General features: G+C 44.0%; 1 protein-coding gene across 1 annotated transcript in view; it reads right to left on the bottom strand.

The window, feature by feature from the left end:
• The window catches only part of CLVS1 (clavesin 1), a gene marked incomplete at both ends in the record, with an annotated part of 133,631 nt that extends 113,769 nt beyond the window's left edge, over positions 1 to 19,862 (bottom strand). The window contains one exon of the mRNA XM_082859074.1: positions 19,408 to 19,862. Within this exon, the coding sequence (XP_082715200.1) occupies positions 19,408 to 19,862 (455 nt within the window). The remainder of the gene's footprint in view (positions 1 to 19,407) is intronic.
• Between the last annotated feature and the right edge of the window lie 970 nt (positions 19,863 to 20,832).

Here is a 20,832-nt window from a genome sequence, read left to right as displayed (position 1 = left end):
AATAAGCAGAAACGTAAAACGAGGCTCAGATATTAGACAATAGAGCATTGTCATGGCAACAGAAACACTGTGCTGTTAGTACATACATGTTTATGCTCAACTTTTACCGTATTTTAAATTGCCGGGATTTAAAGTTCCTTTGATTATTTCAAGATGAAATTTATTGCAATATATAGAAACAATGCTTCTTCCTCCTGCCCCACCCCCCTTTTTTTAACTAAAGAGAAAAAGTTGGATTTCTTCCTTGAAGGGCTCTCTTTGAATTTCTCATGCTCTCTCCATCTAATAGTTTCCTCTACACAGACATATATGGTGGCATATATTCATGTGTATGAATTGTTCTTGCCTCCGGAACAAAGAGATCTCCTTTAGCTCACTTCTTTATGATAGCCTGACTATTGTATTCATGAGAGTTGTCAAATCGAAAATCCGAAAATCCGTTAACTGAACTGAACATGCTCTTAGGGATTTCAAGTATTAAAAGATAAAAATCAGCATTTTTATGGCCACATTTATTATGTGGAGTGCAATCCTTCTAAATCATCGGGGGGAAAAAATGCCTTTGAAAGTATCTGAATGCCAAGTCTATTTTAAAAAGAACATCAGATTTGGAATTACTAATCTAAATTATTCTTCCTCCTTCACTTCAACAAATATCTATTATAGCGCTTATTTATGTTAGATGATATGCTTGTTGCTGCAAAGAATATAAAAATTAACAGGACCTGGCTTCTGTGATACATTATTCAATGGTCACAAAGACCTCCCATCTCAGGAGACAGCTCCATTTGTAACGTGACTGGGCTGCACCCCTCAACCAGAAATAAGAGTCACTTTCTGTACCTCTTCAAACCAGACTGGTCACATGACTTGCTTTGACAAATAGAATGTGGAGAAGTAACATGTAAGTTCCAGGGTCTAGGCCTCAAGAGACCTTGTAACTTTTGCCCTTTCTCTCTTGGAACCCTGTAACCATTATAGAAGCCCAAGATGAAAGACTGCTTGGAGACAGAGGCCCAGCTTTCCAGCTGTCACAACTGAACCCAATTCACAGCTGACCCTACAGCTGATGCAGGCATGTAAGTGAACCCAGGCAAAACCAGCAAAGAACTACACAGTCAAGCCACAGGATCATGAGAAATAATATATCGTTGTTTTAAGACACTAAATTTTGGTACAGTTTGCTATGCATAATAGACAGTAGATCCAGATTGATACTGGGAAATGGAGTTGTGCTGTACCAAAAGCTTAAAACATGTGGCACTGGTTTTAGTTCTGGGTTGCAGGTGAAGGCTGAAAGGCAGTGAAACTGTTGTTAGCAAAGGCTGGAAGAGCAGTGAGGAAACTGCTATTAGAGACTGGAGAAAGCCAGTTTGTGTTATCGGTGATGGAACATTTGCAAGACCGTTTTCTGGGGTAACGTAGAGCACAGAAAATGTACCGAAAGAACTTGTGAATATGGCAAAAAGTTGAAAGTGTCAACTGGCACTTTTTGGTCATGTATGATAAACTATGTCAAAGGAGAGATGAACTAAAGAAGGAACTCTTCAGTATGAAAGACCCAGGATTTGTTGAGTTGGAAAATAAAATTATTTCCTATTCTCAGTCTCTCCTGCTAGCAAACAATTCTCAGTGTAAGAAATGACTTCAAAATAGAGACCAAATCAAGGCTGTGCCTGCTGGTACTTTGCTAAACCTCACAAAGATTTAAAATGGCGCCCAATAAACACTTTCAGCTAGACACTTTCTGCCTGCCGTGTCGTTGGGCATGACATGGAATGGGGCTTTCCTGTAAGTCCATGGTAAGGGTAGGAGGAGACAGAGGCTCTGTTTACAGATGATATGATACTATATATATTAAAGACTCTACCAAAAACCTGTTAGAACTAATAAACGAATTCAGTAAATTTGCAGGATACAAACTCCATATACAAAAATCAGTTGCATTTCTATACACTAACAATGAACTATCAGAAAGAAATTAAGAAAACAATCCCATTTACAGTAGCAGCAAAAACAAACAAACAAACACAGGAATAAATTTAACTAAGGAGGTGAAATATTTGTGCACTGGAATATAAAAGATGAAAGAAATTGAAGAAGACGCAAATAAATGGAAAGATATTCTGTTCATGGATTAGAGTAATGTTTTTAAAATGTCCACACTACCAAAGCACTACCCAATCTACAGATTCAATGCAATCTCTAACAAAATTCCAATGGCATTTTTCACAGAACAAGAACAAACAATCCTACAGTTTGTAAGGAACCACAAAAGACCCCGAATAGCCAAAGAAGTCATAAGTGAAAAGAACAAAACCGGAGGCATCACACTTCCTGGTTTCAAACTAATATTACAGAGCTATCATAATCAAGACAGTATGGTTTTGGCATAAAACAGACACCAGAGAGAAAAAAAACAGATACCTATGAAGAAACATCAGATTGACAATACACTTTTTTAAGGCAACCAAAATGCAATTAATATCTTCAAAGTGTTTAGGGAAAACAATATTTAATCTAGATCCATATACCCAGTTAAAATATTATTTAAGAGTAAAGAAGAAATTACATTTTCATACATACAAAGGTGGCTAAGAGAGTTTACTAGCCACAGCTACTCACTTCAGCAAGAAGGAAATAAATTCACAAAGAGGAGTCATGTGCAAGATTCAACAATGAGGGCTTCCCTGCTGGTGCAGTGGTTAAGAATCCGCCTGCTAATGCAGGGGACACGAGTTCGAGACCCGGTCCAGGAAGATCCCACATGCCACGGAGCAACTAAGCTGGTGTGCCACAACTACTGAGACTGCGCTCTAGAGCCCATGAGCCACAACTACTGAGCCTGGGTGCCACAACTACTGAAGCCCGCGAGCCCTAGAGCCCATGCTCCACAACAAGAGAAGCCACCGCAATGAGAAGCCCGCGCACCTCAACGAAAAATAGCCCCCGCTCGCCGCAACTAGAGAAAGCCCACATGCAGCAACAAAGACCCAATGCAGCCAAAAATAAATAAATTAATTAATTTTTTAAAAAAAGATTCAACAATGAACAAAGAAATTGGTAAAACACCTTGGAAAATTTGAACAGGCATTAATTGTCAAGTGATAACAACAACGATAACAATAACTCTGGGGTTGAATACATGGTAGGACTAAAACAATAGATAGCAGTGATTTTAAATATGGGGAAGTTCAGAGAGAAGTTAGAGCTTTCTTTTTTCTTTATTCTGGATAAGAATAGAGAGATCGACCTCGAACGTCTTAGCAAAATCTGCTGGTAAAGCATCCATATTAAAATTTGGAGAATAACATGTAAAATAATAGAAGTAGATAACTTTCAAACCCAAAGGGTGGAAGTGGGGAAAAGCAAGAAACAATAAAACTTGATCAGACCAACAGAAAGCAGTGCTTTGATGACAGTATGCATACCAACACGTTGCATTGTACAGCAAGGAGAGAGGAGAGCTCTCACAGACTGCTGGGGGAATAGAGACTGGAACCTTATTTCTGGAAAGCAATTTAACTATATATGTACAAGAGCCATATGAGTTTTCATTGCTCACTAATTCAACTTCTTGGAATTTATCCTAAGGAGGGAAAACCAAAGACGTAGAGAAATATTTATATAGAAAGATGTTCATTATGCCATTATTTATACTGGTCAAAAATTGAAAATAGCCTAATGCTCAGCATTAATTGAGTTTTAAACTATCCACTCATAATTTTGTGCTTAATACGTGCTTAGTAAACTAATAAAATAACCATGATATAATTTTAACTGAAAAAAAACACAGATTAATAAACAAACTAGTGGTCACCAGTGGGGAGAAGGAAGCGGGGAGGGACAAGATAGGGATAGGGGATTAACAGATACAAAATACTATGTATAAAATAGATAAGCAAAAAAGGACACATTGTACAGCACAGGGAAATATAGCCATTATTTTGTAATAACTTTAAATGGAGTATAATCTATAAAAATATTGAATCACTATACTGTACACCCGAAACCAATATAGTATTATAAATTAACTATACTTCAATTTAAAAATTTACTGAATTGAAAAAAGCAAATCAATAAAAAATAGTTGACACTTATTGAGTGCTAAGTATGGGTCAGTCATTTTTCTGAGCCTTTATTTATATTAACTATTTTCATTCTCATTACAACTCTTTAAGGTTGATACTATTACTCTCCTCATTTTATGGGTGATTAAATTGAGACCCAGAGTGTTTAAGTGATTCGTCCAGGCTCAGGCAGCTAGTATGTGGTGGAGCTCTGACTCACATTCAGGCAGTCCAACCACAGCTCTTGAGCTCTGTATCATAGTGCTACCCTGCTATCCAGTATAAGCCTGATTGTGTGTGTGTGTGTGTCTATGTGTGCAAAATATACTTCAATTCTCAGTGTAAAAAGTGGTTATAGCTCAGTGGGGGGATTGTGGATGATTTCCAATGTCCTAATACTTTCTCTATTGTCATGATTATCATCAATGCTTACTCTTTTATTTTCCAGTTATATATATACATATGCATATTTGTATATATATATGTGTGTGTGTGTGTGTATAACTTTTTCAGATCCTGTTCCATCGTAGGTTATTGCAAGATATTGAATATAGTTCCCTGTGCTCTGCGGTGGATCCTTGGTGTTTGTCTAGTTCACGTGTAACAGTAATGCTTCCTCTTACAGTCACATGGCCCTCCATGCTTAGGATAGAGCAACAGGCCCATCTGGCAGCCCTTCTGTAATACTATCCAAGTAGGGTCTTTGCTCCCCAGGGCATCGCAGAACTGTATGCACAGGGAAACCAGTAAATCGAATGTGGGGTTCTTAAACAACTTTTGGCTGTGAGCCTCTTGAGAATCTGATGGAAGCTGGGTACCTTCTATACCAAATGCACATGGGTCTAAAATGTCAGGAGATTTACAGATTCCCAGTGGCCAAATGTAGACCAAAAGTCTCTGCCCTCAGGTTCAAAATGAGCCAGGTAAATGTGTCTCACTTACCCAGCAGCTGCAATTACTTAGACCACTGTGGAAAACAAGGAAGAAGGCATCTCCCACGTTTCTCCCCGGCTAAGGTGTCTATGAGCTCATGATGCTTTGCCAGTGTCCGTGTTCCTGTCCCCATCCCTGGGTGAACAGACCAAAGCAGTATAAATTTAAATCTATAAATATAAAAATTATATTTTGGTCATGGTGGTGGAGTCAGGGTCATATGACACATGAGAAGGGGGTGGCAGCTCAAGTGAGGAGACCAAAGGGAGTGGGCCCAGGGACAGTGCTCTTTGGATCCCCACTGCCTTAGAGTAGGTGTTCAGGAAAGACACAGGATGTAGTAAAAGATAAACAGAGAGCTAAGCTACTTTATGTTGCACAATATATTCTTGATGAGAGACAAAAGCTTGCATTTAATAGCTAGAAAAATCTAAACATAAAAATATAAAGGATAGTCACCACTTTGGTAAAAACAGGTTTAGTCCAAGTGTAAATGAAAACATAGGTCCTTTTCTGTTAGGCTGGGCAAATGGTATAGAGAAGAAAGACACACAGGTCAGAGGGGGGTGTAGTATGTGAATCCAAGATGGGAAAAACCTTGGAAGAAAAGCTGCCCAGGTTTTCCATTTTGCCCAGCTCCAGACACAATCTGCATCAGAAGGTGCTTCGTGCCCTGCCTGCTGGTGCGTTAGGCAGAACTGTATTTCTGAGCGTACAGATGAGATGCCATAAAAGTCATGCACTGCTGCAGCTCATTTACATTATTTCTTGGGATTCCCTATAGATCTTCACCCAAAGCATACAATTCAACACGCTCAGTTTTCTGGCTTCCTAATCCACAGAAAATTAGGAGAAAGGGTTTTGAAGCAAGCCCACTAACGATAGCCAATTAATAGCTAAGAGGAGAAAGGGGTACTAAAGACAAAACAAAACAAACAGAAGAATTAGAAAGTGCACATAGCGTGGCAGTCTGGGCCATGTAGCGTGGGAACAAAGCCCATATATTCCAAGAATCCTCATCACGATAGTTATTTCACAGCCCAGGGCACGGTAACTTATATTTACTGTTGTCAACATTTGTCATTTAATTTATTTATTTATTTTTTTTTTGCGGTACGCGGGCCTCTCACTGTTGTGGCCCCTCCCATTGCGGAGCACAGGCTCCAGACGCGCAGGCTCAGCGGCCATGGCTCACGGGCCCAGCCGCTCCGCGGCATGTGGGATCTTCCCGGACCGGGGCACGAACCCATGTCCCCTGCATCGGCAGGCGGACTCTCAACCACTGCGCCACCAGGGAAGCCCCTCATTTAAAAAAAGTATTACCCTATATTTGACAAGGGTAGGCAGTACATAATGCATTCTAAGGTGGTTTTTGTAAAAAAAAACACAACTGTATAAAATAAAATTTTAAAATTGGCTTCTAAAAAGCAACCCTCAACTATCTGAAGATTTAACTTCTCTGGATGGGATACCCTCTTCCCTTACGAAGCCATAAGGTAAATGAGGCATTGCAGTATTATTCTGGGGGGTTTCACAGATCAAATATCAAACGGAAATACTCTAGCTGTGGTGGTGTGATCTGCTAATCAATATGCGTGCTATAAAATTATACAATGGATTAACTCATCAGAAACTCATGAGGAAACGCACGAGCGACATCAGCCACACAAACCTGTCAGGCTGAGGAGGGTCCAGAGTAGAAATAAGACGCCGCTCGCAAAGAATGAGGCGGGGAGTCGGGTTTCCGCTCCCTGAGCTCTGCAGGGAAGGAAGCACCCTGAACGATGGGCGCTTCTATAACATGAAACCTTCTCTCAACTCGGTCTTATGCACAGTGACACGCACGGAATACAGAATGTAAGAACTGAGAGCAAACCATGCAAGTCGTCTACTTCCACATCCTTATTAGGTGAGGAAATCGGCACCTGAGCTCATCGCACAGCGGACAGAGCCACGACAGACCCCGCAGTAGTGACTCCAGTCCCACGTCCTGGTTGCTCCTGCTGCTTCTAGGACATTCTCTGTCCCCATTATGTCATGCTGAGGATCACTGGGCAGGCGGTAGACAGAGCATCCTCATCTCTTCCTCCTCCATTCTCAAGTTCAACTGCACACAACTCTGGTCCCCTTAACAAGAATATTGTCGTTGGGAAGAGTCTACAAAGAGCTTCTCCCCTCTGGACTTTCCATTGTTCCAGACTTCTCCCCGGCAGTCAAGAGGGAGCGCTACTCTGTACCTGTGGATACCAAGGAGAAAAAGACACAGCCTCCTGCCTCCAGAAGCTTCCTGAAGCATGGAGAAGTGTGCAGCAAAGAAGATGAGTGTGACAGGCATTCAAGGAAGAACAAAGGAAGAGATCAGTGCTGCCCCAGCCGTGGACAAAGCTTCTTAGTGTGGAGAAGAGCTTTGAAAGAGGAGCAGGGCTTGATCTGGCCTCAAGCATAAAGCCCAGGTTCCTTGTGGCAAGCAGGGCCTTTCATTCCTGGCCTCTGCTTACCTCCTGAGCCACATCTCTCTCCATGTGAGCCCTTATAGTCTATGCTCAACGGGACCAACTGAGGCTCTTCCAACAAGGCTAGCTCTCTCTTCCCTGGATCCCTGCACTCTGTGGTCTTTTTGCCTCAAACGGCCCCCCTCACATTCCTCCCCTCTGCCTGCTCAGTCTTCCCTCTCCTTCAAGTCAGATAATGGCTTCAGGAAAATGTCTCTGAGGCCCCAGCTTCCCAGTGGGTTCGATGCCTCTTGTCTGTGCTCCTGTAGGGCCCATGCTCACCTCATCATGGAAACGAAAACTAAATAGTAGGCACTAGGTAAGCGAAGGTGGGAAAGAGCTTCAATGAGTGAGGAGGGGGGAAGGGGGAGAGGAGGCTTACTCAGGTGGAAGATGTCCTTTGGATAAGGAGAGCAATGCCAGATGCTTAAGGTCTTCTATGGCAAAATGTGTGGCAAAGAGACTGAATCAGTTTTGTTAGGGAGCCCGTAAGGATTCCCGAGCAGGGAATTTGTAATAAATTGTGAGCAATCAGAGATTAGGTGATACAATCCCCAGAAGCAGAGCCCAACCATAACCGGGTATCATGAAGAAGGAGACACTCAGAATCAAACCACCAACCAGTCTTGTGATTTTGTCCAGATTAAACACCCTCTATTTAAAATGAAGATAATAATTCTCCTTCATAAACTGTTGGGAGGATTAAATTAACAACGTGGCACAGGAGATGCCCATTGCCTGGGAAGCATTACTAATATTAGCACACTCTTAGCCGGGAAGACACTGGGTGTTACTTGCGGGAGTGCCAGATTTGAAATTAGATTCGGAGACACTCAGCAGGGAGCATTAGAGATGGGGAAGAAATAGAGGCGAAGAGAAGAGAAAAATGATGAGAAACGAAAAGAGAATTTGCAAAGAAAAAACAACACATCACTTTAAAACCCTCACAACAAAATTTCCCTTCTCTTTATTTTCCTGTCTGACGCTATGTTTCTCAGTATAGTGGCAATAACTTCTACTGCGTTATAGGACTCACAATAGATGGCTTCTGAGCTTGATTTACAACCTCGGCGAAGTGCAGGCATTTAATCATCCCCAGCAGCTATTTAAGGTTCCGTATATCACCGTTCAGGAGCGATTATCTAGGAACCATATAAGGGCAGGAGAGCTGGGCACTGGTGCTAGGACTGAGGTTCAGGGCTCAGGCACTGGGGGGTTTCCTTGGAAGCTCTACAGTGTGCTTCTTGTAAAGGGATCAAAAGATGCTTCCCGGCTGATGGAGAACTGGGGAAAGCAGCGAACTGCCCAGAAGAGCTTCAGATCATACGAGAAAAGGCCCCATAGCTCGCAATGCACTCGTTCAGGAAGTCAGCTACGCCCTTGAGAAAACCTCGCAGTGAACGCAGCACACAGACAGCACCGTGATTAAAAACGCCCTTTCTCCGTGCCCTCTTCTACTACCGCTGGCTATAAAGAGCAGACCCAGGCTGTGCCCCCCCCCCGGAGCAGCGTTTCAAGTCGAGTAAGTGAGCAAAGCTCTGGGTCGGCTCCTTTATCCAGGCCACGCTCCAGGCAGGAGGAATTTATTCTTAGACCCTCAAATTTCCAGGCATCAGAGGAGACTTCCTTATCTACAAAGTAATGAGTGTCATGTCTTTTAAACTCCTGGGTTCGTAAGTGAGAATTTGCGCGGAGCAGGTGGCCTGGAAAGATATGCTGTCAATGAAAGCTTGCTCTCCTGGTTCCCCTCCTGCTGCAAACCTGCCCGGCCTTTGTAACAATGTTACAGGAGCCGTGTGACATCTGACAGCTCCCTGAGGGGCAGCCACCCAGGTAGGCAGGAGCGTGCACTGCTGTGTTATCTCAGAGCAGAGACCCCACTGCTCTGCCTTCCATTCAATGCACACGGGAGACGCTTCTAACGGGCATGCTTTCAAGGACCTGAGCTCAATCGAAGGGGATGTTGACAGTGGGCCGGAAGCAGCTGAGCCCCGGACTAAGCAGAATTAGAGTGTGAGTGCTGAAGAATGTCTGACAAGGAGTTCTTACGGAGGAAGAAGGGGATTTAAAAGAAATATTTGAGGAACTATTTGACTAACCCATGTGGCGAGCCATACACTCATCCAGCAGGTTGAGGAAGCAGAGTAAACTCTTCTAGCTTCATTTCCACGTCAATCACCAGCTTTTTAGAAGCACGTAACAGAGATGTGGTCCGTCTTATAAGGTCTTTAAACCGAACGAGAAATTGTATCTTGGGCATTTTACATTAGATCGACGTGGGAAAACCACCTGAATGATGGAAGAAAGGACATGGCTGTCTGTGTCAGACCCCTTCCTACCTAGCACCTCACTTAACCCTCACAGCTCTACCAAGGACACACGATTATTACCAGACAGTGAGGAAACCGAAGGTTAGAGGAGTTATGTATCTCGCCAAGGTCACAGAGCTGGTAAGCCGTGGAGCTGGGGTTCTGTTTGCCAACTGAAAGCTGACTCATCTTAGTGGAAGGAACAGGTGGGCAAAGATGACGTTTTCGATCACGATCTTAGATCACACTTGTACTAGGACCACTTTCTGTGACATATTCCAAGCAGTATCCAGATTCCTTTGCTGGGCTGGGGTTTTTAAAAAGTCAAAGTTGTTTTTGTTGTTACTCTTATTATGGCCAAATAATTAGGGTTGAGATTGGACAGGATCTTCAACATTTGATTTGCCAGGTTTCTATGAGATTGGAGGACGTGGCAACAGGATCTCCCTGTTAAGCTATGAGAGGCTTTTCAAGTCTTTGGGACCTTGAGTGACCAAGAGAGGCTTGCTCACTCATACCTTGCTGAGAGCCCTCCAGAGTGTCTGATCGAATGGCCCCCAAGTTGGCAAATGCGTTCTAGTGGTGAGCTACACAGAACGGTATTTGAACTATGGAGTTAGGTCTGAGATCCAGCTCATTTTAGCCATTTACCAGCTGTGTGACCTTGGATGGGTCACCTAACCTCTCTGAGTCTCAATCTCATCACCTGCAAAATAAGGATATGAATAGTGACTGCCTAAGAGCATTACTGCCTGCCGCAAGGTGAGCACTCAACACTGTCTGACTTTGTGGTTGTAATACTCTCCTTCTCCTTCTCCTTTCAACTTTGCCCATTGCCAAGGTCACAACAACTGGAAAACTAATCACTCCCAGAACGATGCTGGGAATGTTTCTGTAGGAAGAACAGAGAGCTAGACCTTTTCCTGAACCTGCCTCGATAGGGCCTGGGACTGGGGAGGAGGGTTGCCTCATGGCCCTGGTGAGAAGCACAAAGTCCACCTGACTTGCCTCCCCCTTGGCTACCCAACATTCAGCACTGACATTTTGGAAATCTGGCCCCTCGTTCACAAGTTCTTATACTTAGGACAGTAAAACTGAACGAGGTGTAGACCCCCCGCTGCTTGTAAAAAGCTCTTTTATTTTCTTAGATTCCATATATATGTGTTAGCATACGGTATTTGTCTCTCTGACTTACTTCACTCTGTATGGCAGACTCTAGGTCCATCCGCCTCACTACAGATAACTCAGTTTCGTGGCATAGCACAGGGAGATCAGCTTGGTGCTTTGTGACCACCTAGAGGGGTGGGATAGGGAGGGTGAGAGGGAGGGAGACGCAAGAGGGAAGGGATATGGGGACATATGTATATGTATAACTGATTCACTTTGTTATAAAGCAGAAACTAACACACCATTGTAAAGCAATTATACTCCAATAAAGTTGTTAAAAAAAAAAAAAAAGCTCTTTTATGCTCTTCCAAAAGCTAAAGGTGAACCTCCGTCAAGTGGCTTATTTATAGTCTGAAGACTTACATCCCACCCACTAGCTCAGGGTTTTACTCAGAAGAGAAAACCCTCTTAATGCGCATCTCCCACCACCGTGCTGTCGAGACGCAGGCCACGCCAGCCCTTTGGAGGCTGCCACAGCTCAGCAATAACCGGTGACGTCTGAAGGAGCTGGATCGCCAGCATATCCTTTAGCTCCATCACGTCTGGCATGAGGCGACGAGGAGAAGCTGACCGCCTGTCCAGAAAAAAAGTGTGAGTGGAAAAGCGCCCGTTCCCTGAGAGCAGATAGATCCTCGGTTGATTTCTTCGTTGCAAAGTAAACATGGCAGTGTCCTTGCTTTCAGAATTGTGACAGCAGGAAGGTCAAGTACCCTAGTATCATTCATCTTCCTGTCGTTTCACACCTGGAGGGACTGGGGGGGGGGGGCGGGGGGCTTGTGTGAGATGCCATTCTGGGATGCGGAGCTCCTTTGGACCTTCAGGAACTCGCCCAGAGCTGGCCAACTCTAACTGTTCAGCGAGTCTCTGGAGTGCATGGAGGAACGCGTGAACCTTGGATTCATCCCGCTAAACAACAGCAAGTCTTACAGTAGATAATTACACTATAAAGTGGTAACAGTACTTGTTTCCATACACTGAACGCTAACGGTGTGTCAAAGACTCCGCCAAGGGCTTCCCTGGTGGCGCAGTGGTTGGGAGTCCGCCTGCCGATGCAGGGGACACGGGTTCGTGCCCCGGTCCAGGAAGATCCCACATGCCGCGGAGAGCCATGGCCCGTGAGCCATGGCCGCTGAGCCTGCGCGTCCGGAGCCTGTGCTCCGCAATGGGAGAGGCCACAACAGTAAGAGGCCCGCGTACCGCAAAAAAAAGGGGCTCCGCCAAGTGCTTTGCCTGTATTATCTCGGCTCCTCACAGCAACCTTAGCTAGGGTCACGCCAGGTCCCATTTGAGAAAGCCGGAAACTTAAAGAGCTGCATCACCCAGAGTCACATAGCTCACAAGTGGTAAAGCTGGGATTGAACCATACTCTTAATCACTGGTCCCTAACCTGTGGACCCAATTCTCATAAGTACCATCTCATGAGGAGTCAAAGAACTGCACACGGGCCCTAGTATTTTCTGCAGCCTGAATACATGACAGGCCCAGCTCTTATGTATACTGTTATTTTTCAAGTGTTACTAATGCTACTGCATTTCATAAAATACTGATCACATAGTTAAAAAAAGACTAGCATGTCTATTGTTCAGCACCCCACCCATCTTCTTATTTGCTCAAACTGAAGTGATGGGTCCCTCTCCACTCCCTTTCTTCCCACTCTTATTAGGGACTAGATGGGCCCTCCCCATTGAGCCTCCAGATTCATCTCAACTTCCGGTGCACCCAACTTGCAATGCTCATCCTTCACTGTCTGAGCCCCCTGGGAACTCACGAGGAATGGGTTTGTTCTTTGCACCGAGACACCCCGGGCTTCTTGGCTAGGAGAGGGGGCTGAAAGGAGGCTGTGAAAAATCTTGCATTTGGACCCCAGGGCTGCTTTGCCACTTAGCAACACACCAGTGATTCAGATTTTGATTGTAAGAAGCTCTGGAAGCTTTGAGTTCAGGGTAGGAATGAGACCATAGCTAGGGTTTCATGGGAAGGCATAGTCTTTCTATTCAGACAGACGAGAGAAGCATTTCATCTCTTTTATAGATTACCTACACACATAACATAGATCCTTGCAGGACTATGGTAGGAATTATAAATTATATGTATCAAACACTTGGCACAAAGGCAATTAACAAAGGGTGTTATTGACATTGATGTTAGGACGTTTTTAGACACGCCCCATCAGGGGTTCTCACAGTGGGTTCTAGCTCCCCTAAGGGCTTTGGAAATATGAAGGTGGTCGTTCAGGTGATGAAGGCACCTGGGACAGGGGATGCTAGACGTTCCCAATGCTGGACACAGTCCTGCACATTAAGAACTAAGCAGCTTCAAATGCCAGTTGTGCTTCTTTTGAGAATCTCTGCTCTTAAGTCTTAGATCCTCTCCACTGTGGTCGTCTTCATCTACACCCTTGTCTACCACCAGGAAATCCACTTCCAGCCTTTCAGAAGCTCCGTGGATATTTTGAAATATCTAATCACTCAGGAGCTGAGCAGTCAGCTCCAAGTGTCTTTGCAATGAGCTTGGAATTGGAAGCCTTGAGTCTAAGTTTTTCCATTGATGAGTCATAATGCTCTGTGTTTAGAAAGTATCCTCTCCTCCCCAAACCTCTTCTTTGTTATTTGTAACTTAGTGATACTGAAACTCCTCAAATGGTTATGAGCATCACATCAGAAAGTGTACATGGAAATGCTTGGGAACCATAAGGTCCTAACAGCTGTATAGAGTATGGATGTACAGAATTATACACTGTAATATAACTGACTAGGAACCAACTTAAGGCTCTTCCCTGGAGAAATCTGATTGGCCTGAGCAATGCTGTGCTGAGCCATATTGGAACGCAAAGCACAAGGGAAACTCAATAATTCTTATCCTGCCTTCTTGAAAATTTGGATATTCTGTTCATCAGGAAGTTTTGTTTGCGTTAATTTTGATTCTAAAAAATATTTTATGACAATGTTCTTTACTTTGATTAATGAAGTGTTTCGGTGCCCCCTTCAATTTTGCATCCCAAGCAAATGCACCAACCCCTCGCCCTTGTCCCAGCTCTGGGGCTGAAGCCGTGGCTCAGGCTCCCTGATCTTCAATCCAGATGGTTGTGCTTCAGTGCAAATCTTTTGTCCCTGGTTCTGTATCTTGGGGAAAGAGAGCCTACAGGATTCATTGCCGCCTTATAATAACTCTGTATACTCGAAGGTAGTAATCAAGCTGTCCATCAGCTGCCTTTTCTCTCTGCTGAATTACCCTAACGTGGCTCTTCCTTAGAACGCCTCAGCCTCCTCAAAGAACCAACTTTGCAACTAATTTTCCACCTGGCTGCTGATTTTTTTTTTTTTTTTTTTTTTGCAGTACGCGGGCCTCTCACTGCTGTGGCCTCTCCCGTTGCGGAGCACAGGCTCTGGACGCGCAGGCTCAGCAGCCATGGCTCACGGGCCCAGCCGCTCCGCGGCATGTGGGATCTTCCCGGACCGGGGCACGAACCCGCGTCCCCTGCATCGGCAGGCGGACTCCCAACCACCGCGCCACCAGGGAAGCCCTGGCTGCTGATTTTTGAGCTTTCAGTTGTGGGAAACAAACAATACACTGACAAAAGAATGTCCAGTGTAATTTTATATATTTTGATTTACAATGCATTTCCAATTGTTTTGTCCCCCATTAAAGTACTTGGGGACCAGCTGGTCTGCACATGGCACCAACAGATACTATTGGAGTCTATTGTGGGGCTTGTATTACCTGGACTGCTCCCCGCCAATGCTCTTCTGATATCCTGAGACTACAGTAAACATAACAGGTAGGGACACTAAGACCAGGTGACTTCTTAGAGCCTGCCAGCCACAGCTGAGCTACCATGGAGGACTTTGGAGCATGGTGGCTTGGGGTCTTAGCTATATTGTCTATACTTTTCAGGAGGAGGCAAGTTAGTAATGGCATCAAATTCTGCTGCCCTTAGAAACGACATCTTGTGACCTGATATCCTAGATACTTGCCTGCTTTGAGGTTTTTTCTTAAGAAAGAGCTGCCGTTTACTGACTAGAGCTAATCTGTGATCATGGTCCTCCCCACTTCACAGGTGAGAAGCTGAGGATAATAAGAATTTAAGCAACTTGCTCAGGATCACATAGCTGGTTAGGAGGCGGCTGGAATTTGAAGCTGGCCATCTGGCTTCAGAGTTTGTGCATTTAATCACTAGCCTATCCTGCCCCTTGGACACCATCAACTAGAGTACTTGGGGTTAATCCTTGCAACAGCTCCACATGCCAGGTACTAGATCCATTTCCATTTGATAATATTGAGGCTCCAGAAAGTAAAATAACCTGACCCATTTTTAGCTCTTTTGTTAACTGAGCAAAATCCAGAAAAAAATAGACGAGTTCTTCTGTGCTCACGTTTTCCCCTTGGTGGGAAGGGCATTCCTGGGCCGATCAGGCTGTGTGGCCCCGTGCAAGTATGCAACTCATAAAGAAACAAGAAATAGACGTCTTTTTTATCAGATCTTAGGGGACAAGTTGGGAATTCTTGCCAATGTTGTTATGAATTTAGGTGAAAAAGATCAAAAGGCTCATTGAACAAGAGTGTTTCCTTAGGTCTCCGTTACACACCAGGCTGCTGAGCTGAAATGCACACTCTGCTGACGCTGGAGGTACCAGCCGCATTGTATGAACGAGTAGATGGGCGCTGACTTAATCTAACTCGTTTCGGTTCAGCCCGGCAGCCTCAGGAAAGACAGAAGTCGGCTGAGGAGGCCAGCTTGTGCTCGGAGGCTCCTGTGCTCTGTGGGCACACCTAGCCCTGCACACGCCCCTGGAGGGTAGCACTTCTCATCACTCACTGTTCTGGGCTCTTACTCAGGCTGTCTGGGTCTAGATGAATGAGATTTATATCGTTTTAATAAATATTAATAACCATTTTAATCTCAGTAAACCTTTTATATAAGGCGTTCAAATCACTTTCCAGTCATCTCGGGCTCCCCACGAGAGTCAAGTAATCATTCTGCAAAGCTGTGCTAACTCTTCAGCCCTTCAAGGTTCCATTAGGCTAGGTCTGTGTGACAGGGAACACTTCTGGGGAGAAAGCTAACAACTGCTGAGGATGGGCAAGGGGCAGCTCACACTCGTCGGCCCACTTCTGTTCTCAAATATTGTACGCCTGTCTCTATTTTTAACTTATTTACCATCTGTGCTCTATTATATTTGTAGTGGGAGGTTTAATAGTGTTTGTGATAATACTAGAAGCTAACATTAATTGTTTACTATGGGCCAACCAATGCGCTGTGTACCTTAAATGCCTTGTTTCATTCAGTCCTCCCAACTACATTATTAAACAACCATCAAGAGGTTGCTTGTCCCAGGTCATATAACCAGTAAATCACATGACAGTATCCAGGTTCAAATTGAGGTTTGTTTGCTTCTAATCATCTTTGGCTATCAGTAAGACAGCCTTGTCGTTCACCTTCTTGTTAAAGCCAAAGCGGTTTGGAACAAATAGTATTCTACAATTTGAAACAAACTGCCTCAAGTAGACCCAGCTTTGGGAGGGGTAGGAGAGGTGGAAGAAAGAGATTGTGTGTGTGTGTGTGTGTGTGTGTGTGTGTGTGTGTGTGTGTGTGTGTTGTGTATGTGTGTGTGAGAGAAGAAAGGATTACTTCAAAGAACCTAGTGAATCAGGAGCCTATAAAGTGAATTTTAAAATCCCTCTCCATCCGTAGGATCAGGCTGAATGAGCTTCACATTCATGAGCCATTAGAGCTAGAAGGTATCTCAGGGATTACCTAGTTCAAGCTTTTTATTTTACACCTGAGGAAACTGAGGAACAGAGACGTGAAGTAACTCTTTCAAGGTTATCTTAATCATAAAGATTTGAATTATTCCCTTAAAGGCTTGTTTCTTCTTGCTTCTTAACACATTTTGAGGTACATACAGACCAAAGACTAATACAAAACAAGGTATTTCCTGATGATTTATCTCCTTGTGTGTAAATCATCGCTTACTGGTGTTCTGTGCATTGTCCGTCTTAGCAGAGACAAGTTCTCCAACACGTTCAACTAAGCACAGATGAACTCAGCATGATCATTCTCCAGAATCATCACATTTTTCTGTTTCGAAATCCAAAATGTTCATGTGCCCTTTTCAAGAGGACAGCTGCCCCCTCTAGTTTAAGACTCATGTCCTGTGTTGATGGTTTACGTCTCAAAAGGAATTCTCCTGTGGTAGATGGGAGTTAGCTGTCTATGTGTTTGCACCATAACTGGACAGTGGGTGGCCCAAGGGGTTGTTTGCTGGAGGGACCTTGTATTTTCATCGTGTTCATCATGTCCTTGTGCCTTAGCACAAGCCCTGGCACAAAGTCTACACTTGTCACATGTTCGTTGAGTGGATGATATATGCAAGAATGTAAAGACCTGGAAATCTTTCTCATCAGTGGAGCATTGTAACAAGAGGCTCATGCTTAATGCTTATGGAATAACAGAACAGAGACATAGCAGGGCAGCCCAGGCCTAGGTGCAGACCTGAACAATCTCTAGACTGATAGTGTTAAAACATTCAAATACCTTTTCAGGGTTAGATTGCTCTATTCCAGTTTATCAGCCAGAAAACAGCCAGTGGTCCCTAAGGTGTCCCATACGAATCATCATTTTTAGGAGGAGGAACAGTCATATGAGGCACTAAAGGGGCACCGTAGAAATTCCTTTTAATTATATTTGGGGGAGGGGCTCTTTGGTATATTTTAAAAGTTAAACGTATGTTTCCCCAAATACCATAATTTCAATATGATCCCCCCTGTGAGAGCTCAAGCCACAGGTGAAGTTTTGGAGATTAATTCATGCATTCTTTTGCATTCAACATTTATTGCCTATTGGACCATGTGCCCAAGAGATAAACATGAAAAAGTCACAGTCTCCTGCTCTTAAGGAACCTGCAGTCTTGGGAGGAGGGATAAGAAAGAACACACAAGCAAACACACAATTACAGTAAAGGTAGGTTAAGATAACTTGCTCTCAAGTCAACCCCACTCTGTATTTCACTAGTTGTGTGACACTGAATGAGTTACTTAACTTCTCAAGACCTTGTGTCATCAAATGTAAAATAGGGATCATAGGAACACCCATCATGCAAAGTTCTTGAGTGGATTAAATGAGATAATATATGTACATATAAATGCTTAGCAGAGTATGTGGTATGTTTTCAAAAATATTAACTAAAATAACAGTGGTTCTTATACTCCAACTGTAACTACTTTAACGGAAATATGTGAGCAGAGGAAGGCACCTCACTGAAACAGGTTGGGATGGAAGGTAGGTAAAGACTACCTTCCCAAAGAACCATAGAGATAGGTGTGAGTCAGTAGGCAGGTTATGTCCAAGACGGTTGGACTTGGCATAAGAAATGGTTGATCCCTCCCTTAAGTAGCTGGTGGGGCAAGTCCAGAGGCTTGGAGGCATGTTGAAACCTCAGCTATTTAAGACAAGGCTTACACTTCCAACCAGAGAGCATGAAAAAGGGCAGAGGGTGAAGAAGAGCAGGAGATGCAGAAGGTGGATCATACAGAGCTTTACTTTACTTGGAAGACCTTGCAGATCACTGAAGAATTTTAATGAGAGGAGCGACGTCATGGAATTTCGGAAGGGTTACTCTGATGATGGTAAAGACTGCAATGGCTCAGAGGAGACTAGACCAGAGGCAGGGACTCCAGTCAGGAGGCTGTCTCAGTGATGCAGGTGAGAAAATAATGAGAAATTACGCTAGGGCAGTAGCCATGGGGGCAAAGAGAGTGAAGAGATTTGAGGTGGTTTTAAGAAGAAAGGGGTAGCGCTTGGCAGTTAATTGGCTGTGGGCAGCAAGGGCAAAGGAGCGGTCCAGGAAGACACCCAGATTTCTGGCTCGAGAGACTGGAGGGATGGAAGAGCGGGCAGAGTGGGAAAGATGCTGCACTCCGTTGGGACATGTTGAGCTTGTGGTTCTTCACAGGACTTTGCGGGAGGAATGGCCGGCAGGCATTTGGATGGGAAGGTCTGGCACGCAGAAGAAAGGTCAGATATTAAAGTCATGGAGAGGATCCAAGAAATTAGTTCATGTGTTAAAAACACTTGACTTAAAGCCATCTACTGCATCCATTTTTGTTGCTGTTAAAGATGAGAACCCTAAAGACAGAATATATGGTTCTCCTAGAAGACCAGATTTCAATTTCATTAAAACAAATGACCCACTTTGAGGAATAGAGGTCTCTTACAATTCTAAAACTGGGATTCTTTTGTTCCAAAACATTGCTGTGGATCTGTAATCACCTATTGATGACAGTAAAAGACCTGTGGCCTTAAAATTCTCTTTGTGGACACGTAGAATATATACTTTTAAATAAGAGCCCGTTGTCTGTAAAGGCATACAGCCCCAAACATGCAGTGACAATGCTTATGAAAAAGAAAAAACAAATAAAGACACTATCTACATTTACCTACTCTGATCCCAATTGGCTGCAAACAGCAGAAGAATCTTCCTGCCATAGTGATCGCGGTTTTCCAGCACTCCAGGGAACCCATCGATGAGGGCCCTCTTAATGCCAGGATCATCAGCCTTGAAGTTTTTGAACATGTCCAGGTTTAGCTGGCGGTACTGGAAGTACTGGGCCAGGAGTCTAAAGGCATCTGCTTGGTGAAACTTCCTGGCTCGGAGGAATCTCAGGATGAAGGCATCATCTGTGCGTAAAAATCCAATGTCAGGCCGGGTGATGATCATGTCCCTGACTTGCTGAATATCCTGGTGTAAAACGTCTGGGTTTTCATTCAGTTCTAGGCGAGCTTTCTCTATAGTCTCTGGGCTGAGTCCAGCCTGTAAATGGGTCATCTTGGCCAAATCTCCTTTCCAAGTGCTTAATTTCTGATATTCGGGAAGAAAAGAGACTGGTCCCATTCACGTGATGGTCTGCTGAAAATTGTGGCCCATTCAACAGTTTTTTTTTTACTACCAAGCTGCCACTGAAACAGACAAATAGAGGGTCTTCTTTCTGTTCCTGGAAAGCAGTAGGACATTCAGGTCCTATGTGGTGGCGGCCATCCCAAAGAGAAGCAAAAGCGAGGCCATTGCTTACTGCAAAACAAATGCACACAAGAGAAACAAACAGAGATGATACAAAGAAAGTCTGGGTAGGTTAACTGGAACTCAGAAAAGCAGTATATTATGCTGCAGATCTGATTAGAAGAATAAAGGGTATATTTTCTTTAAAAGAGGATACTTGGCCTAATTTTATTATTGACAACTTCAGTGTGTAATATGCAAGTATTTGCAATACGTTTAGGAAGTTTTTAGTTACATTGACTAGTTAACATGATAGCGTATGGTCAGATTAGTAATAGATTGCTTTTTTATGAATCACCCAAGAAGAGAGAAAAATCCTCCTCTGTTACCGCCTGCTTTATGGGGCCATTCACAGGCCTCCTATCCAGAGACGTTATGGCCTCCCATTAGCTTCTTTTCTCAGTTTCTTTCACAGAAATACGCCCTCCCCCACCTGTTTTAAAGGCAGCCATTTGCAGCTTAACAATAAAAAGGGACTTTTAAAAGTCACCCTATTTTCACCCCACAGTACCTAATTACTCAAAACTAAACTCAGTAAACTGGAGCAGGGAGGAAAGGACAGGCTTATGGCTGGAAGCTTGACCTTCAGTCATCAAATTCAACAGCAGTGAGAAAGGGTCTCATGTGCGGACATTTACAAGTGGTTTTACTATTCTACTAAAGACAAAGGGACTTGAGGATTTCCCTGGTGGTGCAGTGGTTAAGAATCCGCCTGGCCAATGCAGGGGACACGGGTTTGAGCCCTGGCCCGGGAAGATCCCACATGCCGTGGAGCAACTAAGCCCGTGCGCCACAACTACTGGGC

Source organism: Leucopleurus acutus, assembly GCF_964270905.1.
Source record: "Leucopleurus acutus genome assembly, chromosome: 17".
Taxonomy (NCBI): Eukaryota; Metazoa; Chordata; class Mammalia; order Artiodactyla; family Delphinidae; genus Leucopleurus; species Leucopleurus acutus.
Note: the sequence above shows the minus strand (reverse complement) of the source record. Positions and strands in the feature narration are given on the sequence as shown.